The sequence below is a fragment of the Hemitrygon akajei genome, chromosome 1 (assembly GCF_048418815.1).
Source record: "Hemitrygon akajei chromosome 1, sHemAka1.3, whole genome shotgun sequence".
Classification (NCBI taxonomy): Eukaryota; Metazoa; Chordata; class Chondrichthyes; order Myliobatiformes; family Dasyatidae; genus Hemitrygon; species Hemitrygon akajei.
The window spans coordinates 64,553,721-64,572,599 of record NC_133124.1 but is presented as its reverse complement, the minus strand read 5'-3'; the positions used below and the strand labels follow the sequence as shown (position 1 = coordinate 64,572,599).

At 42.4% G+C, this 18,879-nt stretch overlaps 2 protein-coding genes across 2 annotated transcripts in view; one reads left to right on the top strand and one right to left on the bottom strand.

Moving 5' to 3' along the window:
• nbn (nibrin) overlaps nucleotides 1–5,690 on the top strand; it is a 59,552-nt gene extending 53,862 nt beyond the window's left edge. The window contains exon 15 of the mRNA XM_073044462.1: nucleotides 4,896–5,690. Coding sequence (XP_072900563.1) covers nucleotides 4,896–4,926 — 31 coding nt within the window. The 3' untranslated portion in view covers nucleotides 4,927–5,690. The remainder of the gene's footprint in view (nucleotides 1–4,895) is intronic.
• osgin2 (oxidative stress induced growth inhibitor family member 2) overlaps nucleotides 1–18,879 on the bottom strand; it is a 69,516-nt gene that overhangs the window by 24,441 nt on the left and 26,196 nt on the right. The window lies entirely within an intron of this gene.

Genomic DNA, 18,879 nt, shown 5'->3' with positions numbered 1-18,879 from the left:
AAAACTGTCTTTTCAAAAGCTTCACTTCACAAGGGTGAGAAAACATGTGTTGCCAAAATGGAGAAAAACGACAAAATACAGTTGTTGTCAAATCTAATATCCATTGGTGAGATCTGGACCTAAACTAATTAACAGGACCCATTGATGCATTGCTCTATCCAGTTAAAACCATTATTTGAAATTCTGCATTGAAATACACAGCCAAATGTCATTTTTATCGTTATCCAATACTGGACAAAATGATTGAATAAATTACATCAATTTAGGGGTTGTATATTATAGACAATAGACAATAGGTGCAGAAGTAGACCATTCGGCCCTTCGAACCTGCACCGCCATTTTGAGATCATGGCTGATCAACTACTATCAATACCCAGTTCCTGCCTTGTCCCCATATCCTTTGATTCCCCTATCCATAAGATACCTATCTAGCTCCTTCTTGAAAGCATCCAGAGAATTGGCCTCCACTACCTTCCGAGGCAGTGCATTCCAGACCCCCACAACTCTCTGGGAGAAGAAGTTTTTCCTTAACTCTGTCCTAAATGACCTACCCCTTATTCTCAAACCATGCCCTCTGGTACTGGACTCTCCCAGCATCTGGAACATATTTCCTGCCTCTATCTTGTCCAATCCCTTAATAATCTTATATGTTTCAATCAGATCCCCTCTCAATCTCCTTAATTCCAGCGTGTACAAGCCCAGTCTCTCTAACCTCTCTGTGTAAGACAGTCCAGACATCCCAGGAATTAACCTCGTGAATCTACGCTGCACTTCCTCTACAGCCAGGATGTCCTTCCTTAACCCTGGAGACCAAAACTGTACACAATACTCCAGGTGTGGTCTCACCAGGGCTCTGTACAAATGCAAGAGGATTTCCTTGCTCTTGTACTCAATTCCCTTTGTAAATTCTATTAACCTTCTTCACTGCCTGCTGCACTTGCTCATTCACCTTCAGTGACTGATGAACAAGGACTCCTAGATCTCTTTGTATTTCTCCCTTACCTAACTCTACACCGTTCAGATAATAATCTGCCTTCCTGTTCTTACTCCCAAAGTGGATCACCTCACACTTATTCACATTAAACGCCATCTGCCAAGTATCTGCCCACTCACCCAGCCTATCCAAGTCACCCTGAATTCTAACATCCTCATCACATGTCACCCTGCCACCCAGCTTAGTATCATCAGCAAATTTGCTGATGTTATTTTCAATGCCTTCATCCAAATCGTTGACGTAAATTGTAAACAGCTGTGGTCCCAATACCGAGCCCTGTGGCACCCCACTAGTCACCACCTGCCATTCCGAGAAACACCCATTCACCGCTACCCTTTGTGGTGGAATTGGAAGTATATTAAGAAGTATCTCAGTGATGGTTAATGGAGGTGAATGAGACTATACGAAAACCAAGGCTAAGCAGGGAATGGGCAGTAAGATCTATGGTCTGCTGAAGAGGGGTAGGTAGTTTCAAAGAAAGCATATAACCTGCCACACATAATTGGAGGAAGTGATTAAAATGCAAAGTATTTTGGGGAAAGATTGAGCTGGAGGGAGGATTTGGTAAGGGGGGGATGTTGGGCAGATGAGTGGGTCAGTGGTGTGTTTGAATAGAAAGGAAGGTTGATGCATGGGAAGAAATTACAGTATTACTGTACAGAAATGGAGTCTTCAGCCAACTGAGTCCATTCTGGTGATCAACTACCCATATTGTACCCATTCTTTGTATTCTCTGCATATTCCTATTAACCATTTCCACCAGCAGCCCCCGCACCAATTCTGACACTCATCTGCACACTGGGAAAAATTTAGTGACCAATTAACCTATCAACCTGCATATTTTTGGCACGTGTAAAGAAACCAGAGCACTCAGAGGAAGCATACATGGTCACAGAGAGAATATACAAACTTCATTCAAGCAGCATGGAATGTGATTCGAACTGAGTGGCAGCTTTACCACAGTATTGACCTCAAAAGGACCAACAACAAAGAAGATATCTAGTTAGGATAAAATGGACTTAAACTCTCTGGGAGCTGCCTAATTAAGGTCTGGCTCTTTAACCAACACTAAAAACAGGGAAAATGTGTTTACAGTCTTTTCCTTTGCCAGCTAAACCAAATGTGTAATTTATTTACATAACAGATATTTAATGGTCTACCTTCATTTGCTAAGATGGAGGAAAGTTAAGGCGATGCTATTCCTTTTCCTTATACAGTGTCAACCATCACTGTATCTGCTCATTGGTTATGCATTTTCTGTATCTAAAACAAATTTAGAAGCCTAAAATTAGAAAGATGAAGCCCATTTAATTGAAACAAATTTAGGAGTCCTCTCTGACAGTTGATAATGCTCAAGAGAGAATTTAAATTAGTAAAATAGTCCATTTAAATGAATTGTGCTACCACCCACTATCACCTTTTGTCTTTTGCACCTCACCTGCTGCTAGCTGGCATCTCCTTTGAATAGAATGTTACAGTTGACTACACGGTTGTGTTTAAATTCAATCAGCCAGTCTCAGCCTGAAGTGAGCATAGAACAAATTACAAGTTAAATTGAGGGGGAAAAAATAACAGCAGTTCAATAAACATGACAACTTATTAGAGGTATTTACCAAGAAATAAAGCAGAATGTTTTGCTCTCTGTGTTTGCTTAGTGATTTCCCGTAGGTGTTAAAACGGCTGTTAAACTGGAACGGAAGTCGGAGAGATGTACTGGAGGTTAAATTTGAAAAACGAAAAAGTAAGGAAGAGCTAGGATATAGACAAAATAAACTAAATGGGTTTGTGAAGATAATAGAATTTTACTAAAGTGAGATAATGCCTGAGGTGATAAAAGGGAAGAACAAAAAGAAAGTCAAATTGGTGGATTGAGTAAATTTATAGCACTATAGCAAAAATAGATTCGATCTAATAGCCAGTCCAGAATTTGGTTACATAAGAATTAATATTGGAAATTGGGTATTTTTGATTAAATTTGAGAAGATAAAATGGCAAAGGGGTTGGAAGATGAGTAAGATGTAAGTTTGAATAAAAATGCCCTATCAATTGAAGTGTAACTAAATGGAACTAAGACACTGAGAGAAAGCATGCTAGTTTATGTCTTTTAAAAATAGATGCAGTCTTGGGGGAGGTTATATGCAGGGGAAAGAAGTGCATGTACCTTAGGCCAATACAGTAACCTTTGCAAATTTGTTATATGTGCATAAGATTGGAGAAAACATTAACAAATAATTTTCCAGTTGTATAATGAGAGACCCAGTAGTTCTGATACTTTGTATTAACAAAGATTCATTAATAGCCTAGTTTATTGTGGAACCACCAAGGGAAATTGGTAAGACGTAATTATAGTAAAGGTACCATTGATGGAGTATTATCACAGATTTTGTAATTAATGTCAAAGCGATTTACTTAACAAAATTAGAGTGCTAATCTGAACAAAGCAAAATATGGATGCATGAAGAAGTGAATTGTTGAAAGTTGATTGAAAAATAAGTTTAAAAATTTTAAAGGAAATGTTGTAATAATCATACATTCCATTGAGGAATTGGAATCTCTATTGGTAAAGTATTTAAAGAAAGTTTTGAATTAGGGGAAGATGCTTTCAGTAGTGTGAAAAAAATCTGAAAATGGTAAGAAATTCAGAATTTCAGAGTTGAACGAAAAATTAAGTTAAAATAGAATCGGGAAGTTAGTAAAGCATTAATTCAGATTCTAAACACTTCTTTGGTAAGCAGCAAAAATAATCCTGATCCTTTATTGACAAATATAGAAAATTATAAATGGAAGTAGGGAACTTGTCACTTCTGTTAATAAATATTTACAGTACATATTGCAGAAGACATCTTAAAAGGTTCTGGAAATAATAAACATGAACTCCAGAGCAAAGGACAAACTTAAAACACTTAGTAAAGATGTAGAATCAGAGAAATTAGAAACAGTAAAGGCCAACATATCATATGGAAATGATCACCTCTCTTCTAGCAATTTAAAGGAGGTGACTTCAGAAATACTGGGTGTATTGTTTTAATCTTATAAAATTGCACAAAGTTTAGTATGGACATTGCTAATTGGAGGATACCAAGTGGAACTCCACTAGTCAAGGAGTGAAGAGAGAAAAGAGGGAACTATCTGGCAACAGTTGGTGAGAGCATACTTTAGTGTCTTAAAAGTGCACTTAAATGACAATGCAATTGAGCAGAGTTAACTCATTTGAGATGATCAGATTATGGCATATAGTTTCATTTCCATGCAGGTACTGAAAAAAAAATCTGAGGGAGAGGATTAATGATCACTTAAAAGGCAAGGACTAATCAGGGAAAAGCAACGTGGCTTTGTCAAGAGTGAATCCTATTTGACCAGTTTGAAGTGGTAACAAAGTGTATTGTTGAGGGCAAGATAGTAGATATGATTTATATAGACCTTGGTAAGGCCTTTGACTGGTATGAAAGGTTAGATCCCAAGGGATCCAGGGCAAGTTGGCAAACTGGATCCAAAATTAACTTTGCAATAGGAAACAATGTATGGTGGCATAAAGTTGTTTCTTTGATAATGGCTTCTTTGTATCTTTTTGTTCACCATTACAGAGGGATTTCCTTTTCTCTAAGATGAGTCATGCTTTAACTTCCAGAGTTATGTTCTTTTTGAATCTTTCCATCTTCTGACCAAATAGGTGGAAACAACACCTAAGATCGGGCCACAAATGCGGGAACAATGGTGCTTCAAAATTATCTCATGGTCAGCATTGACTAGTTAGCCCAAAGGGCCTGTTTATGTGCTGTCTGATACACCAAGCACCAACTGGTGTATGTAATGATGTTTGGTGCAGTTTTCAGATTTGATTTTACTTCAGATTGACCTATTTTCTATCTTTACACAATTAATTATTTTAATTCATTTACAGATATGACCCAAAATCTATGAAAAAAAGATGATGCATTTGGGGAAATCCATCACTGGGAGCAATAATCAAACCCTTCAGAATATAATGTATGTAGCTGAAGATGATACCCAGAAGTCATGAAGATTTCTTTTTGGAATATTTATAGTTAATTCTATTCACGTTTAGGTGTTAATTTTAAAAGTCAATTTTTTTTTTTACTATACTTCTGTTAGGCTACGTCAAGTTTGGTGAGAATTTAGAGGAAGTTGGTGGAGAGCTGTTAAGTAACATTGGCTTATGAATGTATACCACCATTTTGAAACTTGAATGTATTACATAGATGGTTCAAAAATATATTAAAATTGTTTAATGTACCATAAGAATTAATTCAATATTCTTTATATGTTTAAATGTTCAAAAATACGTTTACACAACAGATTGGTATTTTACTACAAATGTTGTACAGAAGTCAGATTTGAAAATAAAGAATTGTAGTTTTAGTAGTACATTGGGACAAAATATTCTAGGGCCCAAGTTGTCTGTATGAAAGAAATCTGAGCTGTTTCACATGAACCTGAGTTTATCTTTGATCCAATTTTGCCTTTGTACAGTTATTTTGTTTATATGAAAATAGATCTTGCCATTCAAATTGCAGATTCTGCAGTAGAAAATACAGCTTAGATTTGTCAACTTATCATGTTGAGATGTGTTTAAATCAATGTGCCTGTAATCATTAAAATACTGTGGCCTTTCTGCATTATTAGTGTAAACTTTTGTGTGTAACTTATAGTAATCATAAATCATTTATGTGAATGATTTGTCTTTCACAATGTTTATTTACCTTTATTTACAAAATTGTTTCACAAGTTACATAGGACAGAAAAATTATACCAAGCTTCAAAGATTTTAACAGTTACCAAGTAGGAATCAAAATCAGCATCTAGGGTTTAAGGGAATTGTAATTTGAAAACAGCTAGCCAGCAGCAGCAGCTACTAATAGAGAAAGGCTATTCTGAGACCTTTAAATTATTCAAAATAATTTTGAAAATTTTAATTGTTTTATTTTTATTAATCATATCAATTTAGAACTTTCTTAACAATTATATACAGTTTCAAAGAATTGGCATAATGGATAGGTGAACAATAGGAGATATTTGCAGGGAGATAGTGACCAAGTTTGGGAGGTAATAGGTGGAAACAAGAAAAGGTTGCAGGTTTTATGATCTGGTAAGAAAGGTAGCAGAAACAAACATGGGTGGTAAGAGAAGGTGGGGGGTGAAACCCAGTGGGAGAAGTGTTTGGTGATGGGCAAATGGAGTAGGGAGACAGAGAAAGAAACTAGGTGATCGGTGACTGGGGTTTGGAAATAAGAGGCTTCATGGGAGGACATAGGTAGACCAGCAGCAGTGAGAAAGGAACAAGAGAAGGAGGTTACCTGAAATTTGGAATTCACTGCACATGCCTTTGGGTTATGGACCACCCTGGGAGAATATGCATTGCTGTCCATCTAGTTTGTGTTTGGCCTCACCATTTTACTCTGTGCTTTTAGTTACCCTTCTTATTCTCACACTAACCTGTCTGTCCTCAGTATTTTTCACTACCAGGTTAAGGCCAAATGCAAACTAAAGAACAGCAGCTCATCAACAGGCATGGATAATGAGCTGTGGCAGTTAGTGCTGCCACAGTCTTTTCAGCAAAGCAAGGCAGCCATTCCAACTACCTTACACACACCCAGCAGAGAACAGAATTCTATTCAGAATTTTAAAATGTACATGTATTATTAGCCATAAATTGTGAAATATACTTACTAAAATAGAACAAAATCAGTTTTCAGTTAACATAAAACAGTACAATATGGACTGCCATTTGACAGGGTGAGTGTATCATAACACTAGTATATACAAAATGTTATCCTGTTTATCATCTATCTATACTCCTCATATTCATAGGTCTATCTAGAGGCTTCTTAAAGTCTATCAAACTGCCTGATCTTACCACTATCCTTGGTAACCCATTCCAAGCACTTACATGCTCTGACCTTAAAAGTATTTAACATTTCTACCCTGGGGAACAATTTTAACTCTCTACCTCATTATTTTAACAATCTCTATCAGGTTTGCCCTCAACCTCCAACACTAATAACAGCACAAGTTTGTCCAACCTCTCCTTATAGCTCATACCCTCCAACCTAGGAAACAATGTGGCAAACAACTTCATACTTTCCACAATCTCACATCCTTCCTATAAGTGGTTACTTTGGGGCATCGTAGTGGTGTAGCAATTAGCATAAAGCTATTACAGCTTGGGCTGCCTAAGGAGTTTCTACGTCCTACCCGTTAACACAAGGGTTTCCTCCCACATTCTAAAGGTGCCAGTTAGTAGGTTAATCGGTCATTGTAAATTGTCCTGTGATTAGGTTAAGTTTAAATGGGTGGGTTGCTGGGTGGTGCAACACTTTGGGACAGGAGGGCCTGTACCACACTGTCTCTCAAAATAATAGGGTGATCCAGAAATGCACACAATATCCCAAGCATTGTGACATGGCTCCAGGGTGACCAAGGATGGGAGCTCAACATCCAGGGATATTCAATATTCAGGAGGGATAGACAGGAAAGAAAAGGAGGTGGGGTAGCGTTGCTGGTTAGAGAGGAGATTAACGCAATAGAAAGGTCTGGAGGATGTGGAATCGATATGGGTAGAGCTGCGTAACACTAAGGGGCAGAAAACGCTGGTGGGAGTTGTGTACAGGCCACCTAACAGTAGTAGTGAGGTTGGGGATGGCATTAAACAGGAAATTAGAAATGCGTGCAATAAAGGAACAGCAGTTATAATGGGTGACTTCAATATACATATAGATTGGGTGAACCAAATTGGTAAGGGTGCTGAGGAAGAGCATTTCTTGGAATGTATACGGGATGGTTTTCTGAACCAACATGTCAAGGACCCAACTAGAGAGCAGGCCATTCTAAATTGGGTATTGAGCAATGTGGAAGGGTTAGTTAGCAATCTTGTCATGCGAGGCCCCTTGGGTAAGAGTGACCATAATATGGTGGAATTCTTCATTAAGATGGAGAGTGACATAGTTAATTCAGAAACAAAGGTTCTGAACTTAAAGGGTAACTTTGAAGGTATGAAACGTGAATTAGCTAAGATAGACTGGCAAATGATACTTAAAGGGTTGACGGTGGATATGCAATGGCAAGCATTTAAAGATCGCATGGATGAACTACAACAATTGTTCATCCCAGTTTGGCAAAAGAATAAACCAGTGAAGGTAGTGCACCCATGGCTGACAAGGGAAATTAGGGATAGTATCAAGTCCAAAGAAGAAACATACAAATTAGCCAGAAAAAGCAGCACACCTGAGGACTCGGAGGAATTCAGAGACCAGCAGAGGAGGACTAAGGGCTTAATTAGGAAAGGGAAAAAAGATTATGAGAGAAAGCTGGCAGGGAACATAAAAACTGACTAAAAGCTTTTATAGATACGTGAAAAGAAAAAGATTGGTTAAGACAAATGTAGGTCCCTTACAGTCAGAAACAGGTGAATTGATCATGGGGAACAAGGACATGGCAGACCAATTGAATAACTACTTTGGTTCTGTCTTCACTAAGGAGGACATAAATAATCTTCCAGAAATAGTAGGGGACCGAGGGTCTAGTGAGATGTAGGAACTGAGGGAAATACATGTTAGTAGGGAAGTGGTGTTAGATAAATTGAAGGGATTAAAGGCAGATAAATCCCCAGGGTCAGATGGTCTGCGTCCCAGAGTGCTTAAGGAAGTAGCCCAAGAAATAGTGAATGCATTAGTGATAATTTTTCAAAACTCCTTAGATTCTGGATTAGTTCCTGAGGATTGGAGGGTGGCTAATGTAACCCCACTTCGTAAAAAAGGAGGGCGAGAGAAATCGGGGAATTATAGACCGGTTAGCTTGACATCGGTGGTGGGGAAAATGCTAGAGTCGGTTATCAAAGATGAGATAACAGCACATTTGGAAAGAAGTGAAATCATCGGACAAAGTCAGCATGGATTTGTGAAAGGAAAATCATGTCTGACGAATCTTATAGAATTTTTTGAGTATGTAACTAGTAGAGTGGATAGGGGAGAACCAGTGGATGTGGTAGATTTGGATTTTCAAAAGGCTTTTGACAAGGTCCCACACAGGAGATTAGTGTGCAAACTTAAAGCACACGGTATTGGGGGTATGGTATTGATGTGGATAGAGAATTGGTTGGCAAACAGGAAGCAAAGACTGGGAATAAGCGGGACCTTTTCAGATTGACAGGCGGTGACTAGTGGGGTACCGTAAAGCTCAGTGCTGGGACCTCAGTTGTTTACAATATATATTAATGATTTAGACGAGGGAATTAAATGCAGCATCTCCAAGATTGCGGATGACACGAAGTTGGGCGGCGGTGTTAGCTGTGAGGAGGATGCTAAGACGATGCAAGGTGACTTGGATAGGTTAGGTGAGTGGGCAAATTCATGGCAGATGCAATTTAATGTGGATAAATGTGAGGTTATCCACTTTAGTTACAAGAACAGGAAAACATTATTATTTGAATGGTGGCCGATTAGAAAAAGGGGAGGTGCAACAAGACCTGGATGTCATTGTACACCAGTCATTGAAAGTGGGCATGCAGGTACAGCAGGCGGTGAAAAAGGCAAATGGTATGTTGGTGTTCATAGCAAGAGGATTCGAGTACAGGAGCAGGGAGGTTCTACTGCAGTTGTATAAGGCCTTGGTGAGACCACAGTTGGAGTATTGTGTGCAGTTTTGGTCCCCTAATCTGAGGAAAGACATTCTTGCCATAGAGGGAGTACAAAGAAGGTTCAGCAGATTGATTCCTGGGATGGCAGGACTTTCATATGAAGAAAGACTGGATCGACTAGGCTTATACTTGCTGGAATTTAGAAGATTGAGGGGGGATCTTACTGAAACATATAAAATTCTAAAGGGATTGGACGAGCTAGATGCAGGAAGATTGTTTCCGATGTTGGGGGAGTCCAGAATGAGGGATCACAGTTTAAGGATAAAGGGGAAGCCTTTTAGGACCGAGATGAGGAAAAACTTCTTCACACAGAGAGTGGTGAATCTGTGGAATTCTCTGCCACAGGAAACAGTTGAGGCCGGTTCATTGGCTATATTTAAGAGTAAGTTAGATATGGCCCTTGTGGCTAAAGGGATCGGGGGTATGGAGAGAAAGCAGGTACAGGGTTCTGAGTTGGATGATAAGCCATGATCATACTGAATGGCAGTGCAGGCTCGAAGGGCCGAATGGCCTACTCCTGCACCTATTTTCTATGTTTCTATGTTAAGTGCAGTCAGACTTAGGTTTTATATTGCTGCAGCATTATTTCATTACTCTCATAATCAACACCCCAAACACTGAAGGCAAACATTCCATGATTTTCAACATCTGTACTGTCTCGAGTTTAAATAACCCATATGTCTTCTTTACCATCTTAGCCACTTGTGTAGTCAATTTGACTGAACTATGACCCTGGACCACAGTATCTGGAAAGCAGCTGAAAGTTCTGGCATCACCTATTCCTGACTTATTTTCTAGGCATTGACGTTGAAATTATCTTGGTTGCTGAGGTTGATAAATGTAAACTATTGTGTATTTAATATTTAAGTAATATTTCAGTAATCTTTTGTGTGTGTATAAAATATATATACACACATATATATGTTGATTAAGCATTTTTCTTCATTAGAGGTTGTATAAATATGTGAACTGTAAACATCATCATGCTATCACGTGATACACGTGTGTCTCACTTAAAGTAAACTCAAAGTTAGACTCATATTTCAGAATCCTGTGTCTTTCTTTGAATTATTTAATGTTTTGAAGTTATAGAACAACATTGCAAACAAGTTATTTTTAAAATTGACACTAAGTGCCCTTTTCAGGCATTTCCTTACCAGCGTCTAATGAATTACGAGGCTATCAGGCAGGAAATTGGAAGCTTAAATTGGGAACAGATGTTCTCAGGGAAAAGTACGGAAGAAATGTGGCAAATGTTCAGGGGATATTTGTGTGGAGTTCTGCATAGGTACATTCCAATGAAACAGGGAAGTTCTGGTAGGGTACAGGAACTGTGATGTACAAAGGCTGTAATAAATCTAGATAAGAAGAAAAGAAAAGCTTTATAGAAGGTTCAGAGAGTTAGGTAATGTTAGAGATCTAGAAGATTATAAGGCTAACAGGAAGGAGCTTAAGAAAGAAATTAGGAGAGCCAGAAGGGGCCATGACAAGGCCTTGGTGGGCAGGATTAAGGAAAACCCCAAGGCATTCTACAAGTATGTGAAGAGCAAGAGGATAAGATGTGAAAGAATAGGACCTATCAAGTGTGACAGTGGGGAAGTGTGTACGGAACCGGAGGAAATAGTAGAAGTACTTAATGAATACTTTGCTTCAGTATTCACTATGAAAAAGGATCTTGGTGATTGTAGTGATGACTTGCTGCAGACTGAAAAGCTTGAGCGTGTAGATATTAAGAAAGAGGATGTGCTGGAGCTTTTGGAAAGTGTCATAAGTCGCTGGGACCGGAAGAGATGTCCCCTAGGCTACTGTGGGAGGCAAGGGAGGAGATTGCTGAGCCTCTGGCAATGAGCTTTGCATCATCAATGGGGACAGAAGAGGTTCCGGATGATTAGAGGGTTGTAGATCTTGCTCCTTTATTCAAGAAAGGGAGTAGGGATAGCCCAGGAAATTATAGACCAGTGAGTCTTACTTCAATGGTTGGTAAGTTGATGGAGAAGATCCTGAGAGGCAGGATTTATGAACATTTGAAGAGGTATAATATGATTATGAATAGTCAGCATGGCTTTGTCAAGGGCAGGTCGTGCCTCACAAATTTTGAATTTTTGAACTTTTTGAGGATGTGACTACCATAAACACATTGATGAAGGAAGAGCAGTAGGTATAGTGTGCATGGATTTCAGCAAGGCATTTGATAAGGTACCCCATGCAAGGCTTATTGAGAAAGTAGGGAGGCATGTGATCCAAGGGGACATTGCTTTGTGGATCCTGATTTGGCTTGCCCACGGAAGGCAGAGTGGTTGTAGACAGGTCATATTCTGCATGGAGGTCAGTGAACAGTGGTATGCCTCAGGGGTCTGTTCTGGGACCCTTACTCTTCATGATTTTTATAAATGACCTGGATGAGAAAGTGGAGGGATGGGTTAGTAAGTTTGCTGATGACACAAAGGTTGGAGGTGTTGTGAATAGAGTGGTGGGTTGTCAGCAGTTACAATGGGACATTGATAGGTTGCAAAACTGGGCTGAGAAGTGGCAGATGGAGTTCAACCCAGATAAGTGTGAAGTGGTTCATTTTGGTAGGTCAAATATGATGGCTTAATATAGTATTAATGGTAAGACTCTTGGCAGTGTGGAGGATCTTGGGGTCCAAGTCCATAGGATGCTCAAAGCAGCTGCGCAGGTTGACTCTGTGATTAAGAAGGTGTACAGTGTATTGGCCTTCATCAATCGTGGAATTGAATTTAGGAGTCGAGAGGTAATGTTGCAGCTATATAGGACACTGGTCAGACCCCACTTGGAGTACTTTGCTCAGTTCTGGTCGCCTCACTACAGGAAGGATGTGGCAACCAAAGAAAGGGTGCAGAGGAAATTTACAAGGATGTTGCCTAGATTGGGGAGCATGCCTTATGAGAATAGATTGAGTGAACTTGGCCTGTTCTCCTTGGAGAGACAGAGGATGAGGGATGACCTGATAGAGGTGTGTAAGATGATGAGAGGCATTGATAGTGTGGATAGTCAGAGGCTTTTTCCCAGGGCTGAATTTGTTGCCACAAGAGGACACAGGTTTAAAGTGCTGGGGAGTAGGTACAGAGAGTGGCAAGTGTGTGGAATGGGCTGCCGGCAACGGTGGTGGAGGTGGATATGATAGGGTCTTTTAAGAGACTTTTGGATAGGTACATGGAGCTTAGAAAAATAGAGGGCTATGGGTAAGCCTGATAATTTCTAAGGTAGGGACATGTTTGGCACAACTTTGTGGGCCGAAGGGCCTGTATTTTACTGTAGGTTTTCTATGTTTCTATGAATATCCATTGGAGTACAGTTAAGTCAATCATCAAGAAATGGAAAGAATATGGCACAGCTGTAAATCTGCCTGGAGCAGACTGTCTACAAAAACTGAGTGACTGCAAGAAGTGGACTCGTGAGGGAGGCCAAGAGACCTATGGAGGAATTACAAGCTTCAGTGGCTGAGATGGGAGAGAATGGATTAAAAACAACAAATTTCATGTCCTGGAGTGGCAAAGTCAGAGTCCAGACTCAATCCAATTGAGAATTTGTGGCTGGACTTGAAAAGGCCTGATTCCCCATGCAATCTGACAGAGTTTGAGCAGTTTTGTAAATAATGGGAAGAAACTACAATGTCTAGATGTGCAAAGGTGATAAGAGACCTATTCATGCAGACTCAAGGCTGTAATTGCTGCCAAAGGTGCATCTTCTGAATACTGATTTGATGGTGGTGAGTAATTATGCAATCAATTATTTTGTATTTAATAATTGTAATAAATTTAGACCAATTTGTAGAAGTTTATTTTCACTTTGACATGAAGGAATCTTTTCTGCTGATCAGTGTCAAAAAAAGCCAAATTAAATCCATTGTGATTCAATGTTGTAAAACATGAAAAATTCCAAGGGGTGAATACTTTTTATAGGCACTGTACACGTATATAGCTAAATGACAATAAATTTGATTTGACAGGTGCTTCAGCTTCACTCAGCTATGATCCTATCTCAAAAAATTCTGAGCCAGCTATGACGTTGTTCTGTTGTCTTTACTACGATGTCCATTTTTAATGCTTGTGGAACTTTCTGCCAAACTTCAGGATTTTTTTTTTATCCATCTGAGTATCTCCACTAGTCCCTTAAGTTCTATAGATCTTTTTATTCCATGCTGTTGGCCTAACCTCATCCTTATTGATTCTATTTGATCTACTCACTTAAGTAACATTTGTGCCACACAAGTGGCAACAATGACAATATCCAACAAATGAAAATCCAGATAAGATCCCCAACATTGACGGTATTTGCATCACTGAATTCCCAGCAAGTAACCGGATTCATAACTCTCCTCAAGCAAGTCTGCTGCAGATAACTGGGCTCCTAACGTCTGCCATTCACACGCCCGATCAGGATTCTGTTGTCACTCATCACGTGGCTGGATGATTGCAACTTCAATAACACTCAAACTCAACATCACACAGGAGTTTTAGGCACCCCATCCAAAACCATTCACTCACTCAACCAAGCAAGCACAGTAGAAATAGTTTGTTCATCTACAGAATGCACTGCAGCAGCTTGCCAACACTCCTTAATAACTTCCAAACCCACAGATTCCACCAGCTTGTGTAGGGGCAGCAAGAGCATTTTCCTATGCAATGCTGGCCTCTCACTTCTTCCCACTTCCTAGAGCCCTAACTAACCCTTTGCTTGTACTCATCCCATGTAGTATGCTGTATTTGAGGTTTACCATGTGGTCTTCCCTTCATCGGAGAAGCCAAACGCAGAATAGCCTCATTTCAGAATACCTGTCAATTCACAAAGATGACCCTAAACTTCCATTTACTTGTCACTTCATTTTCTGTTACACTCCCATTCTCGCCACTGCTGGGAGGGCTGACATAAACTTGGGCACGCTTTCCAATCTGCACCACTCATCTTTGATTATCTGAAGTCAACCTTCCCAGTTTTGTCATCTAGGTTTTCACTCCACAGGAGTAGTTTCAACATTTCCTCACTTTTATTTCAGACTTCCAGCATCTATTGTGCTGTTTTCCCAGTATGTATCAGAGTACATATATTCTCCTTTTTACTTTTTTCATTCATCACATTCAATTTACTTCTCTGGGCATCAGGGATCCTGCATTCAACAAGTCTTTCCCATCTTCTCTCAACTGACAGCAGTACCAATTGTCATTCAGACTCATCATCTCCACCCTTCTTTCCGTGTTAAAATATGACTAATGTTCCTTTCCAGAGGTATTGCCTGATCTGCTCAGTATTTACATCACATTTTTTTATTATTTCAGGCTTGAATTTACAAATAATTTATAGATCAATCAATTGCAGAAGATCAACCAGGCAAACTAGAATTGATAGATGATAGTGAAGAAGAAGAAGAGGCTGTTATTTTTTACAGAGTGTGATTAAAACAATTTTTTTAAAAAAAACTTTATTCTATCAAGTTATCAGTAATGCTGATACTACAATTTCTGGGTTGTTGTGAACAGTCTGATTTACTAATGGCATTTCAGAAAGGAAATTTGCTTCCCTTTCTCAAATTCCTTGTTTGATTAAATGTGCACTGCAAGCTAGTTACATCATGATACACCATCAATAACTCTCGGAGATGGGAGGCGAACGATAGGCTTTTATTAGCAGCAAAAGGGACATCTCGGAGACTGAGAGAGGAGGAGTGCCCCAATCGCCTTTATACAGGGGTCTGTGGGAGGAGCCACAGGAGCTGTCAGCAGAGGGGCATGTCCAGACAGGTATATGTAGTTCACCACATTCACCCCCCCCCCCCCCTTTGTTTTAAAAGAGAGGCCCCACAGGGCGAAGTTTCTTACAAGTATATTTACAGGTCAAGTCTATCAGGTGGTTGAGTCTGTCACTGCGATCTACATAACACCGGCTGCGATTGCACCGGTGACGGTGGTTGTGCTGGCTCCAGTCTGACTTGAGGTGCCAGCCCGTTAGGCGTCTGTAATCCCTCATATGTGTGCGTGGCGTCCAGTATGGGAGTGTCGTGTGGAGTCTGTGTAGGGCTTGGTGTCTGCGGTGTCTTGTGGGTATACACCTCGGTGGGTACCGGGTTCATAGTCACCATGGAGTGTTCGGGGTAGGGGTCTCGTTCAGGGTAGGGGTCTGGTGCTCCTGCGGGCACCAGGTCGTGGATGGAGACTGTGTCCTCCCGCCCATCAGGTAAGACCACGTAGGCGTACTGGGGGTTCGCATGAAGTAGGTGAACCCTCTCAACCATCGGGGAGTATTTATTGTTCCTTGCATGTTTCCGGAGCAGCACTGGCCCTGGGGACGTCAGCCAAGCTGGGAGGGTGTTCCCAGTGGCAGACTTCCTGGGAAAAGAAAAGAGTCGCTCATGAGGGGTGGCATTGGTGGACGTGCATAACAGGGAGCGGATAGAGTGGAGTGCCTCGGGGAGGACCTCCTGCCATCGAGAGACCAGCAACCCCTTTGACTTAAGGGCTAAGAGTGTGGCCTTCCACACTGTGGCATTCTCCCTCTCCACCTGTCCATTTCCCCGGGGATTATAGCTCGTGGTCCTACCAGTAGCAATACCCCTAGCCAGCAGGTATTGGCGCAGCTCGTCGCTCATAAACGAGGACTCTCTGTCACTGTGGATATAGCATGGATATCCGAACAGAGTGAAGAGCTGTGCAGGGCTTTTATGACGGACGTGGCAGTGGTGTCGGGGCAGGGGATGGCAAAGGGGAACCGCGAGTACTTATCAATTATGTTAAGAAAGTACACATTGCGGTCGATGGAGTGAAGGGGGCCCTTAAAGTCAACACTCAGTCACTCAAAGGGGCGGGTGGCCTTGATAAGTTGTGCCTTTTCAGGACGGTAGAAGTGCAGTTTGCACTCAGCACAGACTTGGCAGTCACTGGTCATCGTCCTGATTTCCTCAAGGTAGTAAGGCAGGTTCCGGGCTTTCACGAAATGGTAAAGCCGGGTGACCCCCGGGTGGCAAAGATCTGCATGGAGGGCATATAGTCGGTTGAGCTGCGCGCTGGCACATGTTCCCTGGGATAGGGCATCGGGGGCTCATTAAGCATTCCAGGCCGGTACAGGATATCATAGTTGTAGGTGGAGAGTTCGATTCTCCACCACAAAATTTTATCATTTTTGATTTTGCCCCGCTGTTGGTTGCTAAACATGAACGCAACTGAGCGCTGGTCGGTCAGCAAGGTGAACCTTTTGCGGGCGAGATAGTGCCTCCAGTGCCTAATAGCTTCCACTATGGCCTGGGCTTCTTTCTCCACCGCGGAGTGCTGAATTTCAGGGCCTTGAAGGGTACGAGAGAAGAATGCTACTGGCCTGCCTGCCTGATTGAGGGTAGCAGCCAGCGCAAAGTCGGAGGCGTCACTCTCTACTTGGAAGGGAATGGTCTCGTCCACCGTATGCATCGTTGCTTTGGCAATGTCCCCTTTAATGCGGCTGAAGGCCGTGCGGGCCTCGGCTGAGAGGGGAAATGTGGTGGACTTGACCAGGGGGCGGGCCTTGTCTGCGTAATGAGGGACCCATTGGGCATAATAGGAAAAGAAGCCCAGGCACCGTCTGAGGGCTCTGAGGGTGGTAGGAAGAGGGAGTTCCAACAGGGGGCACATACGGTCGGGATCAGGCCCAATGACCCCGTTTTCCACGACATACCCAAGGATAGCAAGTCGGGTGGTTCCAAACACACACTTGTCCCTGTTATAGGTGAGGTTAAGAGCTTTGGCCGATTGGAAAAATCGTTGGAGGTTGGCGTTGTGATCCGGCCAGTCGTGACCACAGATGGTGATGTTATCCAGGTATGGGAACGTGGCCTTCAGTTGGCACTGGTCCACCATCCGGTCCATTTCCCTCTGGAAGACAGAGACACCATTCATGACACAGAAGGGGACACGCGGGAAGTAATAGTGCCTGCCACCCACCTCGAAGGCGGTGTAGGGGCAGTCCTCCGGGTGGTGGGGAGCTGATGGTAAGCGGATTTCAGATCTATGGTCGAGTACACCTTGTACTGAGCTATCTGGTTGACCATATCCGCGATGCGGGGTAGGGGGTACGCATCAAGCTGCGTGAACCTATTGATGGTTTGACTATAGTCCATGACCATCCTATTTTTCTGCCCGGTCTGAACAACAACCACCTGGGCCCTCCAAGGGCTTGTGCTTGGCTCAATGATCCCCTCCCTGAGCAGCCACTGCACCTCCGACTTAATGAAGGCCCTGTCCCCTGTGCTGTACCTCCTGCTTTTAGTTGCCACAGGTTTACAGTCGGGGGTCAGGTTGGCGAACAGCAGTGGGGGAGGGATCTTGAGGATGGAGAGGCTGCAAGTGGTGTCAGTAGCGTGGTTGTTGGTTTGGTGTTGGGTGGGATGCGCGGGTCGGTGTGTGTGTGTGGTCAGTAGCGGGGTATATGACGAAGACCCACAAAACTGAGGATTTCTGACAGTGATTAGTAGGAGGGGCCCGTCATACTCCATTGTCACACTTTTCAGGTGGCTCTGGAAGTCGAACCCCAATAGTACAGGGGCACACAGTTGAGGCATGACCAGTAACGCAAAGTCCCAATATTCTGTGCCCTGCACCACCAATGTCACTACATAACCCCCCACCCCACCCCGGATGTCTGTGGAATGCGATCCAGAAGCCATGGTGACCTTCTGGCTTACCGGCTGTGTCACGAGTCCGCAGCATTGCACTGTGTCCGGGTGAATAAAACTCTCAGTGCTGCCCGTGTCAAACAGGCAGCTAATCCTGTGCCCCTCCACCAGGATGTCCATCATTGACCTTGCGAGCTGGTGTGGAGCACTTTGGTCGAGGGTCACGGAAGCCAGAGTTGAATCGCCGTCTTGGTGCCCGGTAAGCACCCGTGGGTCGGAGGTAGGGCGAGGTGGCACTGACAAAGATGACCGCCCCCATGCCTCGCACGCGGCGGGCAGGCAAGATGGCAGCGACCAAGATGGCCACCCCCATGCCTTGCACGAGGCGGGCAGGCAAGATGGCAGCGACCAAGATGACGACCCCCATGCCTCACACGTGGCGCTGCTTGACCCCGCTCTGGTTTGCACTTACAGGCCTTGGCGAAGTGGCCCTTCTTCCCGCAGATGGAACAGGTCGCTTCTCGGGCCGGGCAGCGTTTTCAGGGGTGCTTTTTGAGTCCGGAGAAGTAACACTGCGCGGACTTGCGACTGACAGCAGCCGAGGTCGATTCACCGGCGGGTTGCGGGGTCTGTGGC